The sequence below is a fragment of the Loxodonta africana genome, chromosome 18 (assembly GCF_030014295.1).
Source record: "Loxodonta africana isolate mLoxAfr1 chromosome 18, mLoxAfr1.hap2, whole genome shotgun sequence".
Lineage (NCBI taxonomy): Eukaryota > Metazoa > Chordata > Mammalia > Proboscidea > Elephantidae > Loxodonta > Loxodonta africana.
In genome coordinates this window covers 60,188,768-60,212,121 of record NC_087359.1, presented here as the reverse complement: position 1 = coordinate 60,212,121, position 23,354 = coordinate 60,188,768, and the positions used below count along the sequence as shown (strand labels likewise).

Here is a 23,354-nt window from a genome sequence, read left to right as displayed (position 1 = left end):
AGGAGAGCATTTTTAAGGCGCGGAGAGCTGGAAAGCAGTGCGTTTTTTTTTTTTTTTTTCTCCCCCCCTTTACTGAAAGAGAAGGGAGGGGAGATACCGAAGAGAGAGGGAGGGACCTGGGTTGATGTCCCGCTGCTTGATCCTCCTCAGCAGCTCAGCCCAGAACAATCCCTCAAAGAAGAGTTTAAACTTCAGTTTCTGCCGGGAGAAATCACCCCCCCCCCAAAAAAAAAATCCCTTATCGGCGCAGAGAGCCCTGATGGCTTCTTGTTCTGCTGGGTCTTGTTCTGTTCAGTAACAGTTGATTGAGGCCGGCGTTTGTGAGAGGAGAAGAGCTGGAGAGAGCGGGAAGGACAGGAGGCTATTATCTTCCCACCGGTTTTTTTTCTTAAACAGGGGCCTTTCTTAGTTTTCTGTTTAAGAAAAAAAGGTTCTCCTCAAGTTCTCTCCACAGTTCTATTCGCATTCCGTCTTTTGGTTTGTGGAATGATGCCTACTGTGTATTTGTACTAATTGCAGGTTTTGGAACACTCATTAGGCAGATAGATGACTGATATTGGGCAAATTAAGCCTGTGGTCAGAAGTTGTGTAGGAAGTGTCCCATTACCATTCCCAAGATACCTTTGCCCAGGAATGCATCCCGTGCTGGCTTGTAATGTTGGAGGGACAAAAAAAGACTATCCTGGAGGAAGCTTTGCTGCTGGCTTTAAAATTTTTATTATGAAGTGACTGATACTAGCAAGAAGGGTCTGTGGTTTTTAGGCTTTACTTCTTATAAGGTGTAATCTACCTGGAGAAAATATCTCTGATCAAGTTTTCTGTGCCGTTGAGCACAGGAGAGATTTGTATCTGGGTGCCTTGTGTTGCTTACCAGTTATTCCTGGTTGAGTACTTCTTTTATCATGCTTCTTTGAGCTGTATAAAAAGACTGGGTTGTATACTTTTGGATTTAGAGTGTGGGTTAATGTTTTACCTGTAGAATGAAGTTGGTGTTACCCAAGAATGGTAACTTTCATGTTAAGTGTGAGAATTTGATAAGCCCGATACTATCTTTAAGGAGCATTGGTGGTGCAGTGGTAAAGTGCTCTCAGCTGCACGGCTGTTCAAACCCACCAGCTGCTCCATGGGAGAAAAATATGCCAGTCTGCTTCCATAAAGATATACAGTCTTGGAAACTCTGTGGGGCAGCTCTGATCTGTCCTAGAGGGTCACTATGAGTTGAAATCGACTTGATGGCAGTGGGTTTGTATTATCTTTAGCCTCATTTGTTTAATAAAGCTGAAATTGTTTATTGGGAACCTCAGTCATGGAAAAAGTGCGTCGTTGGTTTTGCCTGAGATTGGTTTTTCAAACTTCGAAACCTAACCTCTGAATCTTTTAATTAGATGAGTCTAAATCTCGTCAAGTTGTAACAATTAACAGTTTCCGCTTTAGCTGCTAGTGAGATTCTTGCCCAGACTGTGCATTTCATTGAATACAACTTTTTTATTTTCTTGAGAACATGAATGGGAACTGGTAAGCAGAGATTTGGGAATCCTATTAAATGAGGTAGGATTTCTTTCACATCTCCGGTTTCCCCTTCGAAGATGCCAGAACTGGATGTACCACTGATTTATCAGAATTGTTACACAAATCACAAAACATTGTAAGTATTGGTGTGAAGACAGAGGGCCTTCGTTTTTTAGACGAGTTTCACTCAGGAAGTGAGACTTATCCCACAGGCTTTCCCTGTAATTTTTCCAACATGAGTGAAGTACTCTATTAACCAACTCAGCTAGAGTAGTTAAGTCAAGCAGTCAAAATGTCTCAGAAAATTTTGATTCCTGGGTGTGTGCATTAATTTGTCCCCCCAGTTACTGCTTACTTGTGCCGTAAGGGAGTGAGGTTAGGAAGTACGGTTGTATTTTCTGTTACTTCTTGTCTTAACTGGCTAAGGCTGAATTATTTAGACAAGGATAGTGATGATAATTTCCCTTATCTCACAGAATGTCCAGGAGTGACGCTGGAGTTTTGCGAACACTGTAGGTCATAGTTGCTGTGGGTTTCCATTCAAAGTTCTGTGAGACAAGTCCTCTTTCAGGCTCTAGCGTGCTTTGCCAGCCTGCCTCACAGTGAACAGGATCTGGTAAAATGTTCCAGAAGTGATTGCAGGCAAACTTTACCTCCTGCGCTTAGTGACATAGCCATAAACCAGAGGGTATTTTTTTAAGATAAACTGTTGGAAGAAATGACTGGTCAGATAAACTGTTGTATTTGTACTGTCTTTTCTCAGGGGCTTATGGTCTATATGAGAAGCAGTCATCTCTCCCCAGTTAGACTCGTAGCCATATTCTTGGGTTTTCTATGATGATCCTCTGTCTGTGTGAGGAAATGAATTTTCCAGTGCTCAGTATCCTGGCCTCACTGAAGAATTCAACTTGAGCTGCTGTCTTTGTATTTGTTTAAGTGATAGTGTAATCATTTTATCCAAGTTTAACTGGTTTATCAATTATTCAGAGTGGTGGTGGGGGTTACTGAACCTGCTCCTGAGGAATTGGAAAGAGATATATTTTTAAGTGTTCCCTGATGAATGTGTCATGCCAGATGTTGAGCTTCCTGAAAGTACTGGTCATGTGGACTGGTCCCTAAAAATGGGTAAGAAATTTGAATAAGTGATAGAGCTTTAGTTGCTGCTGGCTGACCCATCTTTCTGTTTGAAGTGGGTGGAATTTTTCTCACTGATAAAGTCAGTACCACAGGGCATAAGCAATGAGGCTGACTGGAAACGGGATGATTTCCTCTGATTGCCTTCTCATGGCATTTTGCTCCAAACAGACTCCGAGGGACCAAACAGTCTGATTGAGGTAGTGCATCTACCTCAACAGACCTCAGCATGGTTGCTTCCCGTCAGACAGATTTCTGTAGCATTTGCCTCCGCGTGTTATATTTGGAATTGTTGGCCAGCTTTTTTCTCTCTGGTGTTGGCAGCAAGATCCAAAATGAGGTTTTCGAAGAATGAGAGTAAAAAAGTCTCTGTGCACAGACAAAACGAAGCTAAGCTTGGAGTTTTGCATATTTAATTTTCAGTGAGTCATAACAAGAAAGGTTTCACACGTAGAATAGAAAACTGCCTTGCAGAAAATCTTAGCTGTTGTGAACTTTTGGGGATGTGATTTTTTTTTTGTTTTGTTTTGTTTAGTCGCTTGGTATCACTAGAATAATATCAGGCATGTAATGAATTAAAATACATTTACTTTAGAAATATATTTATTTTGACATTACCTTGTGAATCTGTTGTTTCTGACATTGTGAGTGCCTGGCAGCCTGGCACTGATGCACTGGAGGTGACAACTGCTTCCCCTTACTCTGCCTTCTCAATAGTCAAATGATTTACAAATGGCTTGTGATTTTTATGCATATTTATTTATTTATTTATTTATTTTTGCATTTGCTGTGTTTCACTGGAACCTGGGCATGTAGTATTGTTTGAAATGATCTGCCCAAACATGGAGGGCCCTGAAACCATTAGCTTTAACTCAAGCTCAGTTGTGTGCTTCTTAAACTTAATGTGGACCTAAGGGACTAATTCTTATGAGATGAGTACTTCAGTTCAAAGGTACAGGATACTCGTTGTTTAAAAATATAAGAACAATATTTGGTATGAGTTGTTACAGAATGTATGTGATCCAAATGGCTTGGAAGCATCAGAAATATTAAAAGTGGAAAAGGAGGTAATAATCTTGAAAAATGACAGTTGTTGTGTAACTTAAAACGGATAGGTACATAGTATACTATGGGAGGAAATTTTTCATTTTGGGCCTGTCAGAAAAAAACAATTACCATACTCAGTGAAAGGTAGGATGCAGTTGAAGTCTCATCAATCTTCTACTGTTCCTTAAGGCTCTCAAAGTACCTTAGGGATGAGCTCTGCTAGAGTCGCTATGAGTCGGAATCGACTCGACGGCACTGGGTTTGGTTTTGTTTTGTTTTGTTTTTAATAGGTCTTTTTTTTTTTTTTTTTGGTCTTAGTAAATGACTTGTGTGTTTCTTGTAAACATAAGTGTGTCAAAGACATATTTAGGAACTGCCCTCGTTTGAATCTGGAGACAGGATTCATGTTGATCGGTTTTAAATTCCTGGTCAAATATGTCTCCGAGAGAATTTTTAAAAGTCACATCAGAGGAATGTCCAATAAGTCATCTAATTTGAACTGACAAGGGTAGTCACTACCTTGTGTTGAATGGAACACACTGATTTTATTAACTTCTCAGTGAAAGTAACAATATGTAAAGTTCATCAAAAAGGCTCTATGTTGCCACCTGTGTATTTTCTTTCCCCAGTCTTTTTTGATGTTGTTATAGCATTACTGAGATAAAATTCATATGTCATACAATTCATGTATTTAAAGTATACAATTTAAAGGTTTTTGATACATTCGCAGAGTTTTGCAGGAACATTTCATCACTTTAAAAAGAATCCCCGAAAAGATCTGGAAATAGGTAATAGTGATGGTTACACAATATTGTGAATGTACTTAACTCCACTGATTTGTACACTCAAAAATGGTTAAAATAGTAAATTTTATGTTATGTATTTTACCACAATTTTTAAAAATGCAAAGAAAAGAAACACTGTACCTTTTAGCGGTCATTCCCTATTTCCCCCAACCCCTTAGCCCTATGAAAACCAAACCCATTGCCACTGAGTGGATTCTGACTCACAGCGACCATATAGGGCAGAGAAGAACTGCCCCCACAGGGTTTCCAAGGAGCTGCTCGCTGGTAGATTCAAACTGCTGACCTTTTGGTTAGCAGCCAAGCTCTTAGCCACTGTGCCACCAGAGCTCCACTTTTTGTCTGTGGATTTGCCTATTCTGGACATTTCATGTAAATAGAGTCATATACTATGTGGTCTTTTGTGATTGGCTACTTTTCACTTACCATGATATTTTCACTGTTCATCCATGTTGTAGCATGATTCAGTACTTGATTCCTTTTTATGGCAGCGTAATACTCCTCTGTAAGGATGTACTGCTTTGTGTTTACCCATTCAGCAGTTAATGGACAGTGGGTTGTTTCCACTTTTTGCTGTTGTTAATACTGCTGCTTGGAACATTTGTCTCCAAGTTTCTGTGTGGACATATGTTTTAATTTTTCTGGGGTATATGCCTAAGGGTAGAATTGCTAGGTTACACGGTAGCTCTATTTTAACGTTTTGAGGACCCGCCGGACTATTTTTCGATGTGGCTGCACCGTTTGACATTCCCGCTGGTATTGTATGAGGGTCATATTTCTCCACATCCTCTCTAACAATTGTTTTTATCTCTGTCTAGTGGGTTCGAAGTGGTATCTCATTGTGGTTTTGCTTTGCATTTCCCTGATGGCTAATGAAGTTAAGCATCTTTTCATGTGCTTATTGGCCATTTGTGTAATTTTTTTTTTTTTTGAGAAATATCTATTTAGAGCCTTTGTTTCTTTATTTATTATTTTAATAAGCTGTAAGAATTCTTTATGTATTCTAGGTACAAGTCCTTTATCAGATGTACCATTTGTAGGTTATCTTTTCACTTCCCCTTTCTTTTTGCTGTCTTCAACTTTTTTTGGGTGACCTTTCCTGGCAAAGAAGTTTAAGGCTGGAACTTACCCTAGAAGGATTATAAAAAAATTTTTTAACCACCTGCCTTTAGGCGGTATGCCTACCTGGCACCCACCAGCCATAATAGAAAATGTCTGCGTGAGGCACCTCTGGTACTTGGAGGCTTCTAATTTAAGAAGGAAGCTTTTAATTGCCTCAGTTTAATGGATAACGGCTTGGGGGCAAAAATAACTTCAGATCAATTAATAGGCTGTCTTTTGAACCCAGGTTAACAAGGATAAAAAGTTGTTTGTATACCGTAGTAAACTTACCTGTTTTTATGTGTCTTTCTGTAGGCTCAGATAGCAATAAATAGGGTAATACAGTGCAGAGAATATTTGCCTGAAGGCTTTATATAGCTCATTAAAAGAAGCAGTCTGCTTTGATGCTCCCAAGAGGATTTTTGCTACCTAAAATGCAGCTGTCCCGCTTCTTAACAGAAATGGGTGCACCTTTCTCCAGTAAGTGACAGGCCATTGAAAATAGATGAAGCTGAATATTATTCATTTTTGGCTATGGGTGAGAGTGTTGAAATCCGCCTCTGAACTCTCTTGTCTCATCTCAACACAAACACAGCTCCTTGGATGTGTGCTTAATTTAAGCAGGTCACCCTGATAAAAGTTTCTGGTTGGGGACATGAAAGCACTTTCTATGTTAATGCAGCACACACTTCTGGAGCTGCATTCTTGTTTTTAAGGTGCAAAGAGTTTTAAATCACCAGAGCAGAAAAAAATAGGTTCATTTTCCCACCTCCCCTGTACTCTTCCTTTGATTTAGAGGCCCCAGGGAGTACAACATGGCCAGCGGCATTGCCATTCAATGAGTGACACCCATAAGAGCACCTCTGCATAATGCTAGCCTCCCTAGAGACAGGACAGGAGTACGTCTGTCCCCCTGCCAGTTTCCTGAAAGAGGAGGACATTGTATTCAGCACAAGTCCTAGACCAAATTTCAGAAAGGCACTTTGGTATTGCAGAGTTGTCACCATGCCCAGGACGCATGCACAGGTCACTAGCTGACTGCTTTTCCCATGACTTGAGAGCAGTTAAGAAGAATGAGAAGGTGACTCCTTTTTCTGCCTGCCATTTCCAGATATTGAAATCCTCATTCTTTAATCCTGAAGTGATTTCTAAATCTAGGTTTCGGCAAATTAGAATAAGGATGAGGTTTTAGCGCATTTGTGTGAGAGGCAAAAGCTGAGGGTACAGTGAACGCTGGTGAAGGAAGAAATCATTGATTTGTCCTGTCAGCAAGAAGAAACTTGATTACTACATAGAGCTGTTGTTGAACTCACAATAAGCAAATTCCAAGTACACCTTGCACATTGGTGAATTTTTCTGAGTAATGAAAACTTGGCTGGCACATCCAAAGAGCTCCTCCATCTTTCCCTTTTGGTCTCCTGGTTCTAAATGCTCACTACACTACTTTAAAGGCAGAGATGACCCGTTTCCTCTGCTCACTGCTGTGTAATACCTAGTGATGTTACAAATGAGAGACATGCAAGATAAACACTGGTTGGGGAACTGAAGTGATGTCTGGGTTATTCCAAGTGGATGATACCTTTGTCAGTACAAATACATGGTGACCATTACTTACTCCTTGATTACTTTTGCCTTCCTGTGTATCAGTAACTTTGGTATTCAGTTTTTGTCCTTCCCCTGTTTTCCGATAGCTTGTACAGGATACCTCCCAGGAATTGGCCCCTAGTGTTGAAAGAACAAGAGATAGAGTAACAGTAGTTTGGGGAGAAACTCCATGCCTGAACCTAGTGTCAGTCTTCCCCACTGATCTGGGCTGCGTGCGGCTCTTTTTAAAATAAGCTTAAGTGAACAAGAGAGGGTTTTCTATGAGGTTTGAATTTAATCATAGTCCAAAGACATCACGTTACCGCCAAGCTAAGCAGGAGTAGGGAAACCAGGGCTTCGAACCCCTGCTGAGAATTTGTACTTCTAACAAGTTCCCAGGCGATGCTAACACTGCTGATTGTGGTGTATATCTGAGAACCATTAGTAGAGCAATGGTTCTCGAAATTTCTTATACATAAAAATCCCCTGGAATCTTGTTAAAGTGTAGGTTCTGATTCAGTGTATCTGGGGTGGAAACGCAGTTTCTCAGAGGGGTTCGAACAGACCAAACTGGTTCGAAGCCCTGGGGGAAACCTCTCATAATTACTGGCAAGTTTGAGTTCCGGGTAGAGCCCTGTTTGTGGCAGCACAAGCACATTTACAAGTTTTTACCTAACAGTTGTGATCCGAGGGATGATGAATGTTATTTTTCTCATGTCTGTGTTTGTGCAGAGAACAGAGCAGAGAAACCAATGAAATGCACAGAACTGCAGTAAGAGTGAATTTAGAGAAGCCTGTGCACAGTGGCATAATGGTTAAGTGCTACTGCTACTAACCAAAGCGTCGGCAGTTCAAATCCGCCAGGCGCTCCTTGGAAACTCTAAGGGGCAGTTCTACTCGGTCCTATAGGGTCGCTATGCGTCAGAATCGACTCCACGGCACTGGGTTTGGTTTTTTTGGTTTGGTGCATTACAGAAGTGGGCAGTGTGGAGCTACTCTCTTCACCCCACTAGCCCTGCTCTCCTGTGATGAGCTGGTAGCTTTGTGATTCCCATATTCATGGAACCCATCAGATAGAGTTCTGCAGGTTCTTGGTTTTAACAGAGCTTTGGAAGTGTTAGAGGGAAACTCTCCAATGAACTTTCAATCAACAATCATCAATTATTGGTCAGGATACGTTATGGAAATTATACTCCATTAATCTTATTAAGCCCATAACCCCCCCCCAAAAAAAAACCATTGCTGTCGAGTCGATTCTGACTCATAGCCACCCTATATTAAGCTCATAAGTATGTCTAAACCTATAACTTTTCATAGTTCTGTACATAGGCTGGCTATATTTAACCTTCCTTGATTTTGCTTGCCGTTTTTTGGAAGAGTATCTTAAAAGCAGGGAGAGTTCTGTCACTAATTTTGACCTTTTAGGAAACACTGTTTTGCTTTATCATTTATGTTGTTTATCCCTCCTTTGTGGTCCTCATGATTTTGCCTGGCATGGAAGGCACTTGGCCATTCTAACTTAGCAAAAAGGAAACGCCTAATTCTGTATCAGACATCTTTGACTGCAGGCTGTGGTGTCTTGGTTGGTGTTGAAGTAAACTGTATGTTAAGAACTGTATGTTAAGTGTCTGCAGTTTATTTAAGTATGACAACTCTTGGCCAAGGCTTGTAGGCTTGCTGCATTTCTTAGAGGACTTTCCCCAGATCTTACCATTTGTGTGCACACATTCAAGCATTTAGGGTGATCATTTTTTGGTTAGGGACCCTCTGAGAGAAAAGTGGGCCAAAGGGGAAAAATCCTGGCTATCTCTGAGAAATATGTTCAGCTCCTAAATAGGTCATTGAGGGTATAACTGGAAGGCTTCGGAAGCCCAAGTCAGCACTTAGCTATGGCATCAAACCACAACAGCACGGTTTGACAGCGTGCCCAGAAGATTACTTTAGTCAAGTAGGCGGGGAGCTTTGAGGTTTATGAGTAGAACTGAGGGAGGGAGGAGAGTAATGGTAAAAGAAGTCTAGAATGAGTCCTATGCAATTTTGGCCCAAATAATTATTATCCTTTTCCTTTTTTATAAGACCTTGTCAGGGGAGGGTAAATAAAACAAAAATCCCTCAGGGAAGAACAGCTGGGTCTTAAGTAGAAACTTGATTTCTAGATTTATTTGGTTTCAAATAAAGAACATAATGTTAGTGTTTTAGCCTCCTGAGCCTTTATGGAATTTTAGGTCCGATATTTATAAACTGACCAAGATTCCCTGAACTGTGTCTGCAAGAATGTGGCCTGGCTATTTCTCTTCTCTTGATAGTCCACTAAAGTTTGGCCATAGAATAGCATTCGGTTTTCCATGTCTCTCAGACTCTTCTGGAATGCATAGTTGTAATTGTTGGGTCTTCCTTCCAATGGAACGTTCCCTAGGAGTGTTGGAAAGTGACTGTTGAGGCCAGAATGCTGACTCTTTTCCAAAGCAGGTGGGTTCCGATATCTCTTATGAGGTGAATGAATAAAACCCCTTTTAAAAATGTTTATAGCCAGCCTGTTTTCCATTGTGGAGAAGCCAGGATTGCAAGAATAGCCAAACCAGGCCAGTGATAGATCAGGCCCTGTGGCACCAAGGCTCAGCTGGTAAAGAAGGTAGCAGAGGCAAACACCTGGTATAATTATTGTGCTCTACCCTCCCTCCCTCCTTCCCTACGTTAACTTGTAACGCTCTTCTCCAGGTGTCCTTCTCTGGGAGGATGCCACAAGCCAGCTCTACGTAGAAGGCAGTAAAACTGGGGGGCACAGGCAGCCAGTTTGGAAGGATTGTGTGCCTGTGGAAGTGACGCAACTAGCTAAGTTACTCAATGGGGCATTTGTAATAGCCTGGCACTTGATTGGTTTCCTTGTTAACATTGCCACCGAGGCTGTGTATAAAAAAGCCAGCAGCCCTTGTACTTTATATGTACTTTGTGACATTAACTGAATTTGAGTTCGTAGCTTGGATGAAGGAGGGTGAGGTTCAGGGACCCCATGAAATTTTATCCTTCAGTATGGTCATCTTCTCTGCCTTTGAAAGGTCGGCCATACTTCAAGTTAAAAGGCCGGCCATACTTCAAGTTAAAAGGCCAATCCTCACACAAGCCCAGAGGAATCTTTGTTTCTGCTGACATTTAAATGTCATTAAATTTTTTTTCTCTCAAAACATACACCATTAAATTTGGATATACTAATACAACTTTTAATTTAAATTAAAAAAATTTTTTTTACATTAAACTTTACCCATCACCTCTTAGGTTTTCTAGGACTTAAGTTGGTTTTCATTTATAAAAGGCTTGTTTTCTTAAAGATCCCTTGATAAATCAAGGTGGCGCTGGGAGGCTGAGGAGTGATTGTGATCCTCTCAGCTATCACCTTCACTCCCTGTTTTGACTGGTACCAACCAGCTTCGAACCATTTCATTCCAGTTTGAACCCCTGCTAAGAATTTATTTCTGACAAGTTCCCAGGCGATGCTAATGCTGCTGGTTAGGGACTAATTCTGAGAATCACTAGTAGAGTAGTGGTTTGCAAAATTTATTATACGTAAGAATCACCTGGGAATCTTGTTAAACTGTAGATTCTGATTCAGTGTATCTGGGGTAGAAATGCAAATTCTCAGCAGGGGTTCAAACTGGAACAAACCAGTTCGAAGCCCTGGAACCAACACTTTTCCTAAGCTGGCTGAGGGCAGCAGTACCAGTCCGAAAGAGAATAGGCCTGCACTGAGCATGTATTTGTCTTCTGCAGTTGGCCTTACACAATGCCACGAAATATAATTGCAGAATTTTTATCTGGTAGTGGACCTCGGATGGATGAGACCCATGAACTGTGAAATTAAAAATCAAAACTGCTCAGTGCTATTGTTTGGTGCTGAACACCTCCTCCCCACACCAAAAAAGGGGGAGAACATGTAGATGATGGGGGGGGGAGTAGTGAAATCTTTCCTAGTCTAACTGATGTTTTATCTCACATGAAATTATGCCATATGTGGCTAGAGAGCCTCTGGTTCCTGGAGAATGATGGGTTCTGACGGGAGGAACCCCCACCAGCTGATGTGATTGACCTCTTTCAGTGAAAGGCTGTTGGCATATTGTGTTTCTGTTAAGTCTTTGTATTAAATAGAATATTTTGTCAGTCCAGGAAGAGAAAATAGAGCGTGTCCTTTCTTGAATACGTTTCATCACTTGCTTCCTTTTGTCCTAAGATGTACCCCAAAGGTTTTAATTTGGTTAAATGAGATTTTCTTGTTTCTCAGGCTACAGTTTTAAAATGTCATTGCTACTTAGTTGGATGGCCATTTGCAACCCAAATACGAGTAACATTATATATTAAAAGAAAAAAATGTCCAGAGCCCAACACCATTTTTGTCTGCATGTTATAACACACCAAAAAGGGCCTCTGAAATAAAAGGCAGTCTTTTCTGCTTTCCTGTCTCCCTCTGTCCCCCCAGCACTCCCCTCCTCCTTTTGTTCTCCTGGTCTCCTCCCCCTTCTCCTTTCCAGTTCCATGTTGAAAAACTGCTTTCACTGGATGGATAATTAACGCAGAGCTATGGAGCAACAGGTCCCACTGGTGGCGACTAAATCTGAAGTAAACGTTAGTGTCCTGCAGGTTCACATGTATTAACAGGCAAAGGAAATGAGCAAGGTTGGACTCAGATCAGCCCCACTGGTATGTGACTTGAAATAGATCCTCTTAATTAGAGAGCCAAGGACCATGACAACTACCAACATCTTCCACCTGCAGTGGTGAGCTATAGCCTCATTAGTGAGTGAAAGAGCCATTCTAAATTAAAACTGGGCTCCATCCTTTGGCTGTAAGTTGGGGTCATCTGTCCCTGGGCTTTGAATCTTTGACATGGAGAGATGTCAGTACAGGCATTACAGTTAGCTGAGAGGGGTGTGTTTGTAGTTTTCTCAGGGATGATTTCAGAAATAGACTAATGTAGACACTGTCATCAGCAATAGAGGTGGGTCATTTTAGATTTGTTTAAGGGAGTCTAGATACTGGAGTCATGCTGCAGAGGTTGGCTTTAGGAAGTTTTTGTTCTGAAAAATGATGTGCTTGACCAGCTTTCTAATTGGTTTGTGTATAGATGCTACTGTTAAAAGTTTGTAGACCCTCAAACCAAAACCAAACCCAGTGCTGTCGAGTCGATTCCAATTCATAGCGACCCTATGGAACAGAGTAGAACTGCCCCGTAGGGTTTCCAAGGAGCGCCTGGCGGATTCCAACTGCCAGCGCTTTGATTAGCAGCTCTAGCACTTAACCGCTACGCCACCAGGGTTTCCTGTAGACCTTCACAAGGGAAAAATTAATCCGAGGGACTAAGGGACCACAGCTACCACAGCCTCCACCAGACTGAGTCCAGCACAACTAGATGGTGCCCAGCTATCACCAATGACTGCTTTGACAGGGATCACAATAGAGGTTCCCGGACAGAGCTGGAGAAAAATGTAGAACAAAATTCTAACTCACAAAAAAAGACCAGACTCACTGGCCTGACAGAGACTGGAGAAACTACAAGATTATGGCCCCCAGACGCCCTTTTAACTCAGTAATGAAGTTACTCCTGAGGTTCACCCTTCAGCCAAAGATTAGACAGGCCCCATGAAACAAAATGAGACTAAAGGGGCACACCAGCCCAGGGGCAAGGACCAGAAGGCAGGAGGGGACAGGAAAGCTAGTAATAGGGAACCAAAGGTCGAGAACGGACAGTGTTGATATGTTGTGGGTTGTTAACCAATGTCAAAACAGTACGTGTACTGTTTGATGAGAAGCTAGTTCTGTAAACGTTCATCTAAAGTACAATTTAAAAAAAAGTTTGTAGGTCCTAATAAAACAATATAAATACCACAGTTGTCAATGAAAAACAATCATAAATTTGGCAGAGCTGGAGGAGGCGGTTGTAGACCCTTTCAGGCCTCTTAGAGAGCCACACTGTGACCTCTGAGAAGTGTATCCTTTAATTGTATAATCTGGAAGATTCAGACCTCCATTATGAACTATTTTATGGCTAAGAGAATGTCTTTAAGATCAGGTAGTGGTTGAAGTAGTGAGTTAGAAAGCAGGGAGCAGTCCCTTCTGGCCAGGAACTGCAGGCCAGAGCTTTTTAAGAAATGATCTGGAAGGAAACTTATCCACAGCAGTGAATATGGGAATATATTTTGCAAGAACTCCACCCTCCCAGAGCACACTCTTTGCCTGTGGAGAAGAGTGCCTATCTCATAGCATTATAAACTATATGCTTTTGAAGCCAGAAAATAAAATAGAGCTCCTTGGCCTACTTGCTGACGAGCTACTAGTTTTCCAAGGCAAGCCAGCCCAGGTACAGAAGCCAGTGATTCCAGGGCTCACCTTCTTTGTTAGGACTTGCACAGTTCTCAGAGGGAACCTCAAGGTTCAAACGCTATTGAGCCCTTGATTAACCCAAATATCTATTCCCAAGAAAAATACCCCCATTCCCAGAACTTGCCTTTCATCAGCCAGCTTTTCAAAATTTGGAAATATACCCTCTTCTGAAACTATAACTTCTTCCTGAACTTCATCTTCAAAGGATCACTAGCTAAACTAAAAAAAACTAGCATTCGCTAAATGGCTCTGAATTCTGGGCAGAATGGGGAAAAAGGCATTGTACCAAATGACCAAACTGTTGGGGCTCTTTGATGATTCTGGCGTCCCTAAGCAATTGAATGTTATATGGGTCTGTATGGCAAGTATGGCAAGAAACAGTTTGTAGTTCATTGCATGTGGTCTCATTGTCGGGTGTCCTCACATTGTCTCTAGCCTGTGATCCCTGAGAGCAAGGACCATGTCTGGAATCCCAGCACTTAGCACATTGCCTGCATAAAATAAGTGTCCAGTAAATGTTTGAGTGGAATAGCTTTGGTCCTTTCTCCCCAAGGCTACATTTCTTGATGGGGTAGATCATAACTTGTTTGCTTTGTGTTCATCCAGGTGTATTAGTTAATAAGCAATGGGAACTCAATAAATAATTGATTGATAAAGAAGAAGAGGCTTGGCCTTGAGATTTAAGGAAGGTACACTGGTGGATTCTCCTCCGTGTTCCCTAGAAATAAGAGGACTGTTAAAGGTTCTTAAGAACCGCTTCATGGCTTGGACTCAAGATTTGAAAGAGCCGGAAGACTTAGATTGGGTTCTAATTCTGCTACTTACTGGCTTCATGGCTTTAGAAAAGTCAGTTTCCTCACTGTACGGTGGGAATAAAAATTACCTCACAGTATGGTGGTAAAGATCAAATAAGAGCACCTGTTAAAACTCTGTGAACTGTAATATAATGTTTAGATGTAAGATGGGGTTATCACTCTGCCATTTCTAAGTGCTAGTGATTAGAGAGTGTATTGATGTCTTTACAAGCAGTACTGGTTCATTATAGTATTTTCCTGGTTTTCACTGCTGAACAGCCAAAACTCTGATAGTGTAATGTCAACATTACCTGACTTTTAATTTTTAGTGATATTGTTTTGTAGAGGATGGCCTCTGGCACCCTGTCTTCATTGATTTGATATATTGGGATAAGAGGGAGCTGGGGCAGAACCTTGTTTTTCCTGATGGGCATATCGTGATTTAAAGACTCTTACACACATATAATCATTTCAAAGCTGCACATTAAATTTATGGGAACACCATTCTTATGGGGGAGAAGCTTTGAGATGGGCAGCTGAGGTGAGGAAGTCCTGAGACTGCAGAACCTCCTCTCTCCGTGGAATCCTTTCCCCTCGGCAGCATTCTGATACGGAGCAAAACAGCCTCTTTAGAATTGGTTCCTAAGCACACCCCAATGACAGTCTGCCTTTTCTGGAGTTGTATCATGAATCTTTTTCCCCTAGAAACTTGAGTTGAAAAGCTGCCTTCTAAATAGATTGAAAGGAGTTGCTTTGAGCAGAGAGGAAGCATGAGCATGAGAAAGCTTTTTTGTTTGTTTGTTTTTTAAGTAAAAGTTTACGAATCAAGTCAGTCTCTCATACAAAAATTTGTATACGCCTTGCTATGTACTCCTAGTTGTCCTCCCCCTAATGAGACAGCACACTCCTCTCCACTCTCTCTTTTCACGTCCATTCGGCCAGCTTCTGACCCCTTCTGTCCTCCGATCTGTCCTCCAGACGGGAGCTGTCCACATAGTCTCATGTGTCTACTTGATCCAAGAAGCTTACTCTTCACCAGTATCATTTTCTATCCCATAGTCCAGTCCATTCCCTGTCTGAAGAGTTGGCTTTTTGCATGGTTCCTGTCTTAGGCTAACAGAAGGTCTGGGGACCATGACCTCCGGGGGGTCCCTCTAGTCTCAGCCAGACCATTAAGCCTGGTCTTTTTACAGGAATTTGAGGTCTGCATCCCACTGCTCTCCTGCTCCCTCAGGGGTTCTCTGTTGTGTTCCCTGTCAGGGCAGTCATTGATTATAGCTGGGCACCATCTAGTTCTTCCGGTCCATAAGAAAGCTTTTTGAAGAGCGATTTCTCTGTTCCAGCTGTGCTTGCGATGATGATTTTCTAGAAACTTAGACCTTCCTTCCCCATCTATCCCATCTTAGATGTTGTAGCTGTCTCTGAAGACACTGCACATCTAAATTTGTTATTTCATGATGCATATTCTGTCTCTAAAAAAGCAGCAAATCTTGACAAGTAAACAAGTGATGGCCTCAGTCTTTTAAATGTCTTGAATTCATCCTGGAAGTCACATATTGACTTCCCTGGACTACTCCTTAAGCTGACAGTCTCCATCCCACATTTTACGACAGACTTGGCAAGAGGAGCCTGTGGCCATTATCTAGAACTCTGAGGAATACATGTGTGTTCTTAAAGTTGGCATCTCTGAAAGTGAGTCCTTTAGAAATCAACAAGAAGCTACTTTTAAGAGTCTCTTAATATAATTTTTAAGTATTTTATCTCTGTATCAAGAAAAAGACCTAAAAAGACCAGATTTAGTGGTCTGAATGAGACTGGAGGGACCCCAGACGTCATGGTTCCCGTACCCTCTCTTAGCCCAAGACTGGAACCGTTCCCAAAGCCAACTCCTCAGATAGGGATTGGACTGGACTGTAAGACAGAAAATGATACTGGTGAGGAGTGAGCTTCTTGGCTCAGGTAGACACATGAGACTATGTGGGCAGCTTCTGTCTGGAGGCGAGATGAGAGGCCAGAGGGGGCCAGGAGCTGGTTGAATGGACACAGGGAATACAAGGTGGAGAGGGGGAGTGTGCTGTCTTGTTAGGGGGAGAGCAGCTAGGAGAATGTAGCAAGTCATGTTTAAGTTTTTTTATATGAGAGACTGACTTGATTCGTAAACTTTCACTTAAAGCACAATAAAAAATTAAAAAAGAGATTAAAGATCAAGTTGTTTCACGAAAATGAAAATGGGGAAAGTGGGGAGCAGTTCAGTATGTTGGAGGCTTGCAAGTACGGACTTTGATGTCTTCTCATTTTTTCTTACTTAGACAACGCAAGTCATTTCATGTATGATTTAAACAAGTGCCTGCCTAAAGTTTTGTTGAGCACCTATTACATGCCAGGCTTTGTGCAGGGTGTGAAAGTACAAAGGTAAATGAGGCATAGAGAAGGGGATTCAGACACATAATACACTAGAAGCGCGGTATGCACAGGAGTGCTATGGGGAATTGGGCTATCAGAGAGGGCGTCCTGGAGATAAAACCTGACTTGAGGCTCCAAAGATTTAGGAGTTCACCAGGTGAAAGAGTGGGGGAAGGCCTAGCTCACATGGTTGTGGGTAGAAGCTCTGGAATGAGCAAAGACAGAGGTGACACTGCATGAATTGTATAGGGAGCCTCCCAACCAATGGAGCTAAATAAAGAGGCAGGGCTCTGGCCACAGGGGCCTTAACTGCAGTACTAAGGAATTTAAACTTTATTCTATAAGGGATGGGGCATATTGAATGGCTTTTTAATTAGGAGAGTGTTATGATGAGAATTGCATTTTAGATTAATCATCCTGCCAGCAAGGTTAGGAATAGATTGAAGGAAACATGAAGGGTGGCCAGGAGGCCATTCACATATTTGTAAAAGATCTAAGCCCATACTACTTTCCCTCACCCTTCTCTGCTTTATGTGTTTGGTGTAGGGTATGTTGCTACAAAGCCAGCGGGCAGATGAAAAGAGTTGATGAAAAAGAGAATCAGAAGTGACAGGCTTCAGGGTTAATTTTAATACGATAGCTACTGAAGCATACCAGAGTCTGTAGGCCTTTGCAGATTGCATGCATGCATTTCATTAGTTTCAGTGTGGCCTGTTGCATAAATACATCGGTGAGAACTAGGGAAGATTTTGTAGATGATATTTACCTGTGGTCCTCCAGGGCCTGGAGACTTGTTCCAGTGAGCCAATGTACCTCCAATTTTCTGCTTCCTGTTAAGTACCCTCCTGAGATTCCACCAAGGAAACAAGGAGGAAGGGAAGCAATGAGCTGCGAGGGCTTGGTAGACATCCTGACACGTATATTGAGGGCTCCAGGAAAGCGCAGCAAAGCAGGAGCCAAGAAAATTTGCCAAGCCAAGTGCCGTTTTAGATAGAAAGAGTAAAGCAGCCTCTCTCTAAACCCTGACATTTAAAAGAGAGTCCTTGTCTATACCAAAAACCTATTGCCACTGAGTCAATTCAGACTCATAGCAACCCTGTAGGGCAGAGAAGAACTGCCCCCTAGGGTTTCCAAGGAGCTGCTGGTAGATTCAAACTCCTGACCTTTTGGTTAGCAGCTGAGCCCTTAACTTGTTTATATAACCCTCAAGTATTTTTTGCATATTTCTCACATTTTTTGAAAAAAAGTTTTCTCCTTGCCATTCCAAACAGGTGACTCCCAAAGAAGAAAGGTAGGAATTTCTTAAACATAAAGGTAGCCTTATACTGATAGAATTGCTTTTCAAACTTTGGTGTTCAGGAGACTTACCCTGAGGGCTTGCTAAACAGAGATTGCTGAGCCTACCTCCCAGTGTTTCTGAGAGCTTCCCCAGATGATACTGATGCTTCTGGTTCAGGGATCACACTTTGAGAGCCACTGCTTTATAGGCATTATAAATGGCCCTCCCAAGGATTTAAAAAAGTCTCATTGCAGCTCTTGGTATAACCTTAATGGAAATCACTGACCTGGAAGATAAGACCCAGCCCTACACAGCACTAAATTTGATTCAGTATTGATTCACTGAGCGACTACTGTGTGTACAACTGTTTCTGTTATAGAAATACAAAGAGGAAAAAAGATTCAGCCCTTGTCTTGGTCCCTCTAATAGAAATAAAAGAATTGCCATCTAAGGCAAAGCATGAGAAGTACCACAAGAGAACTACACCATGCAGTGAAAGTTCCAAGGTATATGAGTAATCTGGAAAGACCTCACGGAGGACCTATGTTCTGGTTATCTATTGCTATATAACAAACTACCCCAAAACTCAGTGGCTTAAAACAGAAACCAGTTATTATCTCTCATAATTCTGAGAGTTGACTGGGCTCAGCTGGTTGGTTTTTCTGCTCCACGTGTTATTGAATGGGACTGCACTCATTTGGAGGCTCAACTGAGCTGAAGTGTCCAAGATGGCGCCTTTAGGTATAGTAGGTGGTGTCGGCTGTTGGCTTGGAATTCAGCTGAAGCTATTGATTGGAGCGCCTCAGGTCTCCTCCATGTGGCCTCTCACAGCATGATGGCAGGGCTCTGAGATGGAACATTCCAAGCACGTAAAAATGAAATCTGCAGATCGCTTAAGACCCAGCCTTAGAAGTTTCAACTTTGTCACCTCTATTGCATTCTGTTATTCAAAGCAAGTCACAGAGCAAGCCCAATCCAAGAGGAAGGAAATGACCCTACCTCTGGATGGGAGAAATAGCAAAGAGTTTGTAGTTGTCTTTAATCCACCATAAGCTGATTGAGGCAGCCCTTAAAGGATGAATGGGGTTTTGACGAGCATAGCTTTCTAGAGGAAGGGTGTTCTAGAGGAAGAAATAGCAAGCCATCAATTTGACTATGGAGAAAGCTATATGAAGGGGGTCCAAGAAGATGAAATGGGACCATATTTCACAGGCCTTTGAACATCAGATGGAAGCTTGGACTCAAACATACAGACTTTGAAAAGAATGTGGAGGATCTATCAGTAGTTTTGTTAGCATGGTACAGACTTGGGGAATGCCCCTAAAACTCAGGGCCTCACACTAGTGCTTAATACCTTTTCCTGTGAGCCCAGTGTTAAGAGCTTTGGATTTGGCTTTTTCTAAGGTGTGGGAAGGAATGCTCACTCCCTGGGTTATTCTAAATGGGGCTGAGTGAGCGTTTTGAAGGATGACAGAACCCTAGCTGTGCTGCAGGACTGGCCAGATAGGGGCTTAGGAACATGCAGCTTTATGCCAGACCTAGCTGTGTTTCTTCCCGCTACATCAAAAGGTTAGTTACTTAGTCTTGCCCTTGTCTTTTCCCCCACAGTAACCCTCCACTGAGTGAAGAGATGTTGCCTCCTGGGGAGTGGATGTGTCACCGGTGCACTGTTCGCCGAAAGGTAATAATGCTGCTTTTTGAAGACTTTGCTCAGAATGCCAGATCTAGAGCGCTGATATTCTAGAGCTAAGACAGCCTGGCCCTGAAGGCATTTTTGTCCCTTCTTATCTCTTCCACCCCTGGAATCACCCCCCGTCTCCCCATGGTGACTGTTTGGAATCCAGTAGGGCCTAAAAATCCAAACATGGGCTGCCAAAATGGGCAGAAGAGTTGTCTTAATTGACTGAGACATGTTCAATCACTAGTGACAAGAGTAGTCTGATCTTCTGATAGTGGACTGAACGTGGCAGCCACCTCCATGCTTGAAACTGGCTGAAGAAAAAGGCTGCTTTTCAAGCTTGATTAAAAAAAGGATTTCCCTCACCTCAAGGCAAATAAGTTGCAGCTATCCAGAGGCTTGGCCAGGTATGGGATTGAGAGGACTTTAAACCCAGTTGTACCTCAGGTTGCCTAATCTCTCTTGAGTTCCCCTTCACTTAGCCTTAATAATTCAGTACTGGCTTTGAGAATGTGGCTCTTTATTTTCTATTTTGAGAATTTTTGTGGGGTGCAAAAGCTGAATTCTCTCTTATCACAAAAAGAAGTAGATGTGTTTCCACCCAGATTAGGAGAGACCCAACCCTCAAATTATAGGCTGTAGATTAGGATTTGTCTGTGAATTATAAACCAGCATCACCCCTCCCACACACACACACACACACACACACACACACACACAACTTCTACCCTAAGTATACTCTGAGCAACTTTCCTTTGTTGTGACATCACCTCTGTTTTTCTGGCCCCTGTACATGATGTCACAATGAATGATGACTTCCCTAGTTGCAGAAACAGGATGAGGAGATGATTCAGAGATTGTGGTTTGTGTGTGTAACAGTCTTCAGCCTTTAAGAAAGAAGGTAAATAGTTAGGCAGACATTATTTTTCAAGTATGTGCTCAGGGTTCCTATTAAGAAGCAAGCCAAAGCCAAGCCAACCACCTAACCACAGCTGCAGATCGATTTCTCCTAAAATCCACAAACCAGCTATCCTCCAGCCTGTCCATCTTCCAGTGATCCCTTTCTGTGCATCCTCAATTAGATTAGAGCATGGCCCGTTATTCAGGCACCTGCCAGCCTGGAGGTCTTTCAGAAACTTCCCACTCAAATAAGTTGGACCTGAAAGGGTTGAGAAGAGCTGAAGGGAAAGAGGCGAAGCCAGGACAAAGGGGCGGAGAAAAGGAACTGGCGTTATTTTAGTGCCCATTTTATGCCAGGTATTTTACTTATGTTATCGTTTTATCCATATAGCTATCTGTGGGTACAGGTAATCATATCTCTGTTTTAGAAATGAAGAAACTGAGGCTCAGAAATGTAGAGTAACTTCCCCAAGAGCTCAAAAGAATTGACAGAGCCAATATTTGAACCAAGTTCTACCTTGCTCCAAAGCTCTATCATCTGTTCATCAGTTCACTAGAAGCAGAGCTGCGTGCTGGGGATTATATTATGTCTTTCTCTAACAGTGTGCTTCTTCTGACCGGCTCTCACATGGACCACTTTGCCATCCAATCCCAAATCTGCTTTTTCTACCACCACCACTGCCTGTTCTCTGGCCTCCTGTAGTTACTAAAGTAGACTGAAATGATACATTCTGTGGGCCTCATCAACCTCTGATGTTTAGGTCCTACCTTAATTCCTAGTGGACAGTAGAACTTCCCCAGCTTAGCGTCATCCCTTCATATATGTGACCCACTTTATCCCTACCATATCCCTGACAGGAAGAGAGCTGAGGTTTTTTACTAGTCTCACTTTATAGACGGAGAAATTCCTGCCTACCAGCCTGAGTCGCCCAAGGTGAGAGGGGATCCCTGGCAGAACTGGGACAAGATTACAGGTTTTCTGACTGGAAACCAGTGTTAAACCCTCATTCAATCATTCTGTTTGGAGTCCTGGAGGAAAATATATTTTATTAGTCATCCAGTCCTATCCAGTACATTTAGTCTTTTTCATTTCTCCACCTTCCTATTCTAAGAGGTAGCATTTTCAGAGTTCTGGTTAAACTTGAAACATTGATAGCCACCATCCTTGGACATCATGATTGCTGGAGTGCCTGTCCCCCTCCTCTTTGTAGCAAAGCTACCTTCCTTGTCAGCACCCTGCCTCCCAGTACAGGGAGCTCTACCTGGTTCTTTTCTTTTACCTTTGCTTTTGCAGACTATCTTTACTTTGAACAAAGGTTTAAAAACCATTCAGAAGGTCAGGATGCTCTAAGGCAGCCTCCAGGTGCAGACCTGTGTGTGTTATTGAATAAGTTTATGCTCACTGTGTTAACTTTTTAGCCCTCTGTACTTCACGTTAAGATGTTGTGCGTCACGTGCTGAGTTAGAGTAAATGGTGTGTAATTGTTTCTAACTTCTCATATTTTTTGGTGATTTCCTTCCTGCAAACATTATCCAGCTATAGTTTTGTCAGCTTTAATAGACCAGTGTTCCATTCCCAGGTGGATGATTCTATGATATGTTAGGGTTTTTCATAGTTTTGGTTAGTGGTCTAGCAGGACTTTGTAGCATCCATCTCTTTCTGTTTTGTGGCACTTGTATGATGGGCCCACCTGTTCATTTGCACAGAAACGAGAGCAGAAAAAGGAGCTGGGCCATGTCAATGGACTGGTGGACAAATCTGGCAAACGGACTACATCCCCCAGCAGTGACACTGACTTGTTGGACAGATCAGCTAGCAAAACTGAACTCAAGGCCATTGCCCATGCCCGGATCCTGGAGAGGAGGGCCAGCCGGCCTGGCACACCCACATCCAACGCCAGCACAGAGACCCCCACCTCTGAGCAGAACGACATGGACGAGGACATCATTGACGTGGACGAGGAGCCAGTAGCAGCAGAGCCGGACTATGTGCAGCCCCAGCTGAGGCGGCCTTTTGAGCTGCTGATTGCTGCTGCCATGGAGCGGAACCCCACCCAATTTCAGTTGCCCAATGAACTGACTTGTACCACTGCACTACCAGGTTAGCCAAACCATCGCATCTCCTCCCCCACTCCAGCTTCCCCAAAGGATTATCGTCCAGCTAAAAGGCAGTGCTGCCTGCAGGGTCACTGTCCTTGTAGCCGCTGTCTCAACTTCCTGTTCTTAGTTCTGCCTGGAGAGACCTTTGAAGGTTTTAGCTGTTACAGTGCTCGTTCTGTTTTCCATTTTCTGAGTTCTAAACTCTTTTCTCCGCCACTTGCCGGTACTCATTTTTTAAATAGGTAATACATCCACAGAGTTCAAAAATCAAAACACATGAAAAAACTTAACAATGAAAAGTTTCCCTCTCACTTCTGCCTGCCATCTGTCTAGCTTCCACTCCCTACCCCTCACAGATGACCACTATTTGGTTCTTGTGTATACTTGTAGAATTTCTTTGTGGAGATATAAGTAAATGCAGATACATGGCTTGTATGTCCCCTTTTATTTAAACAAAAATAGCATACTTATTTTTTGTTGCTATTGCAATTTTACTTTTTTTAATGATATAGTTGCCGATTCAACATTTTTCAGGTGTACAGTTCAGTGATGTCAATTAAAAATAGCATACTACTTGCTATACTACTTTTTTCACTTATGCTCTAGAGACCTTTCCATATTAATATAGAATTTCCTCAGTTTTTTTTTTTAAA

General features: G+C 42.3%; 1 protein-coding gene across 5 annotated transcripts in view; it reads left to right on the top strand.

Annotated features, from left to right (window-relative positions):
• Positions 1-23,354, top strand: part of PHF12 (PHD finger protein 12) — a 40,843-nt gene that overhangs the window by 1,940 nt on the left and 15,549 nt on the right. For 4 of the 5 annotated variants that reach the window (XM_003416990.4, XM_064271482.1, XM_023556216.2 and 1 more), the window contains 2 exons: positions 19,632-19,704; positions 22,309-22,702. In XM_003416990.4, the coding sequence (XP_003417038.1) occupies positions 19,632-19,704; positions 22,309-22,702 (467 nt within the window). Of the gene's footprint in view, positions 1-68; positions 1,646-19,631; positions 19,705-22,308; positions 22,703-23,354 lie in introns of those variants that run through there. The other variant, XM_064271483.1, reaches the window with a different exon arrangement.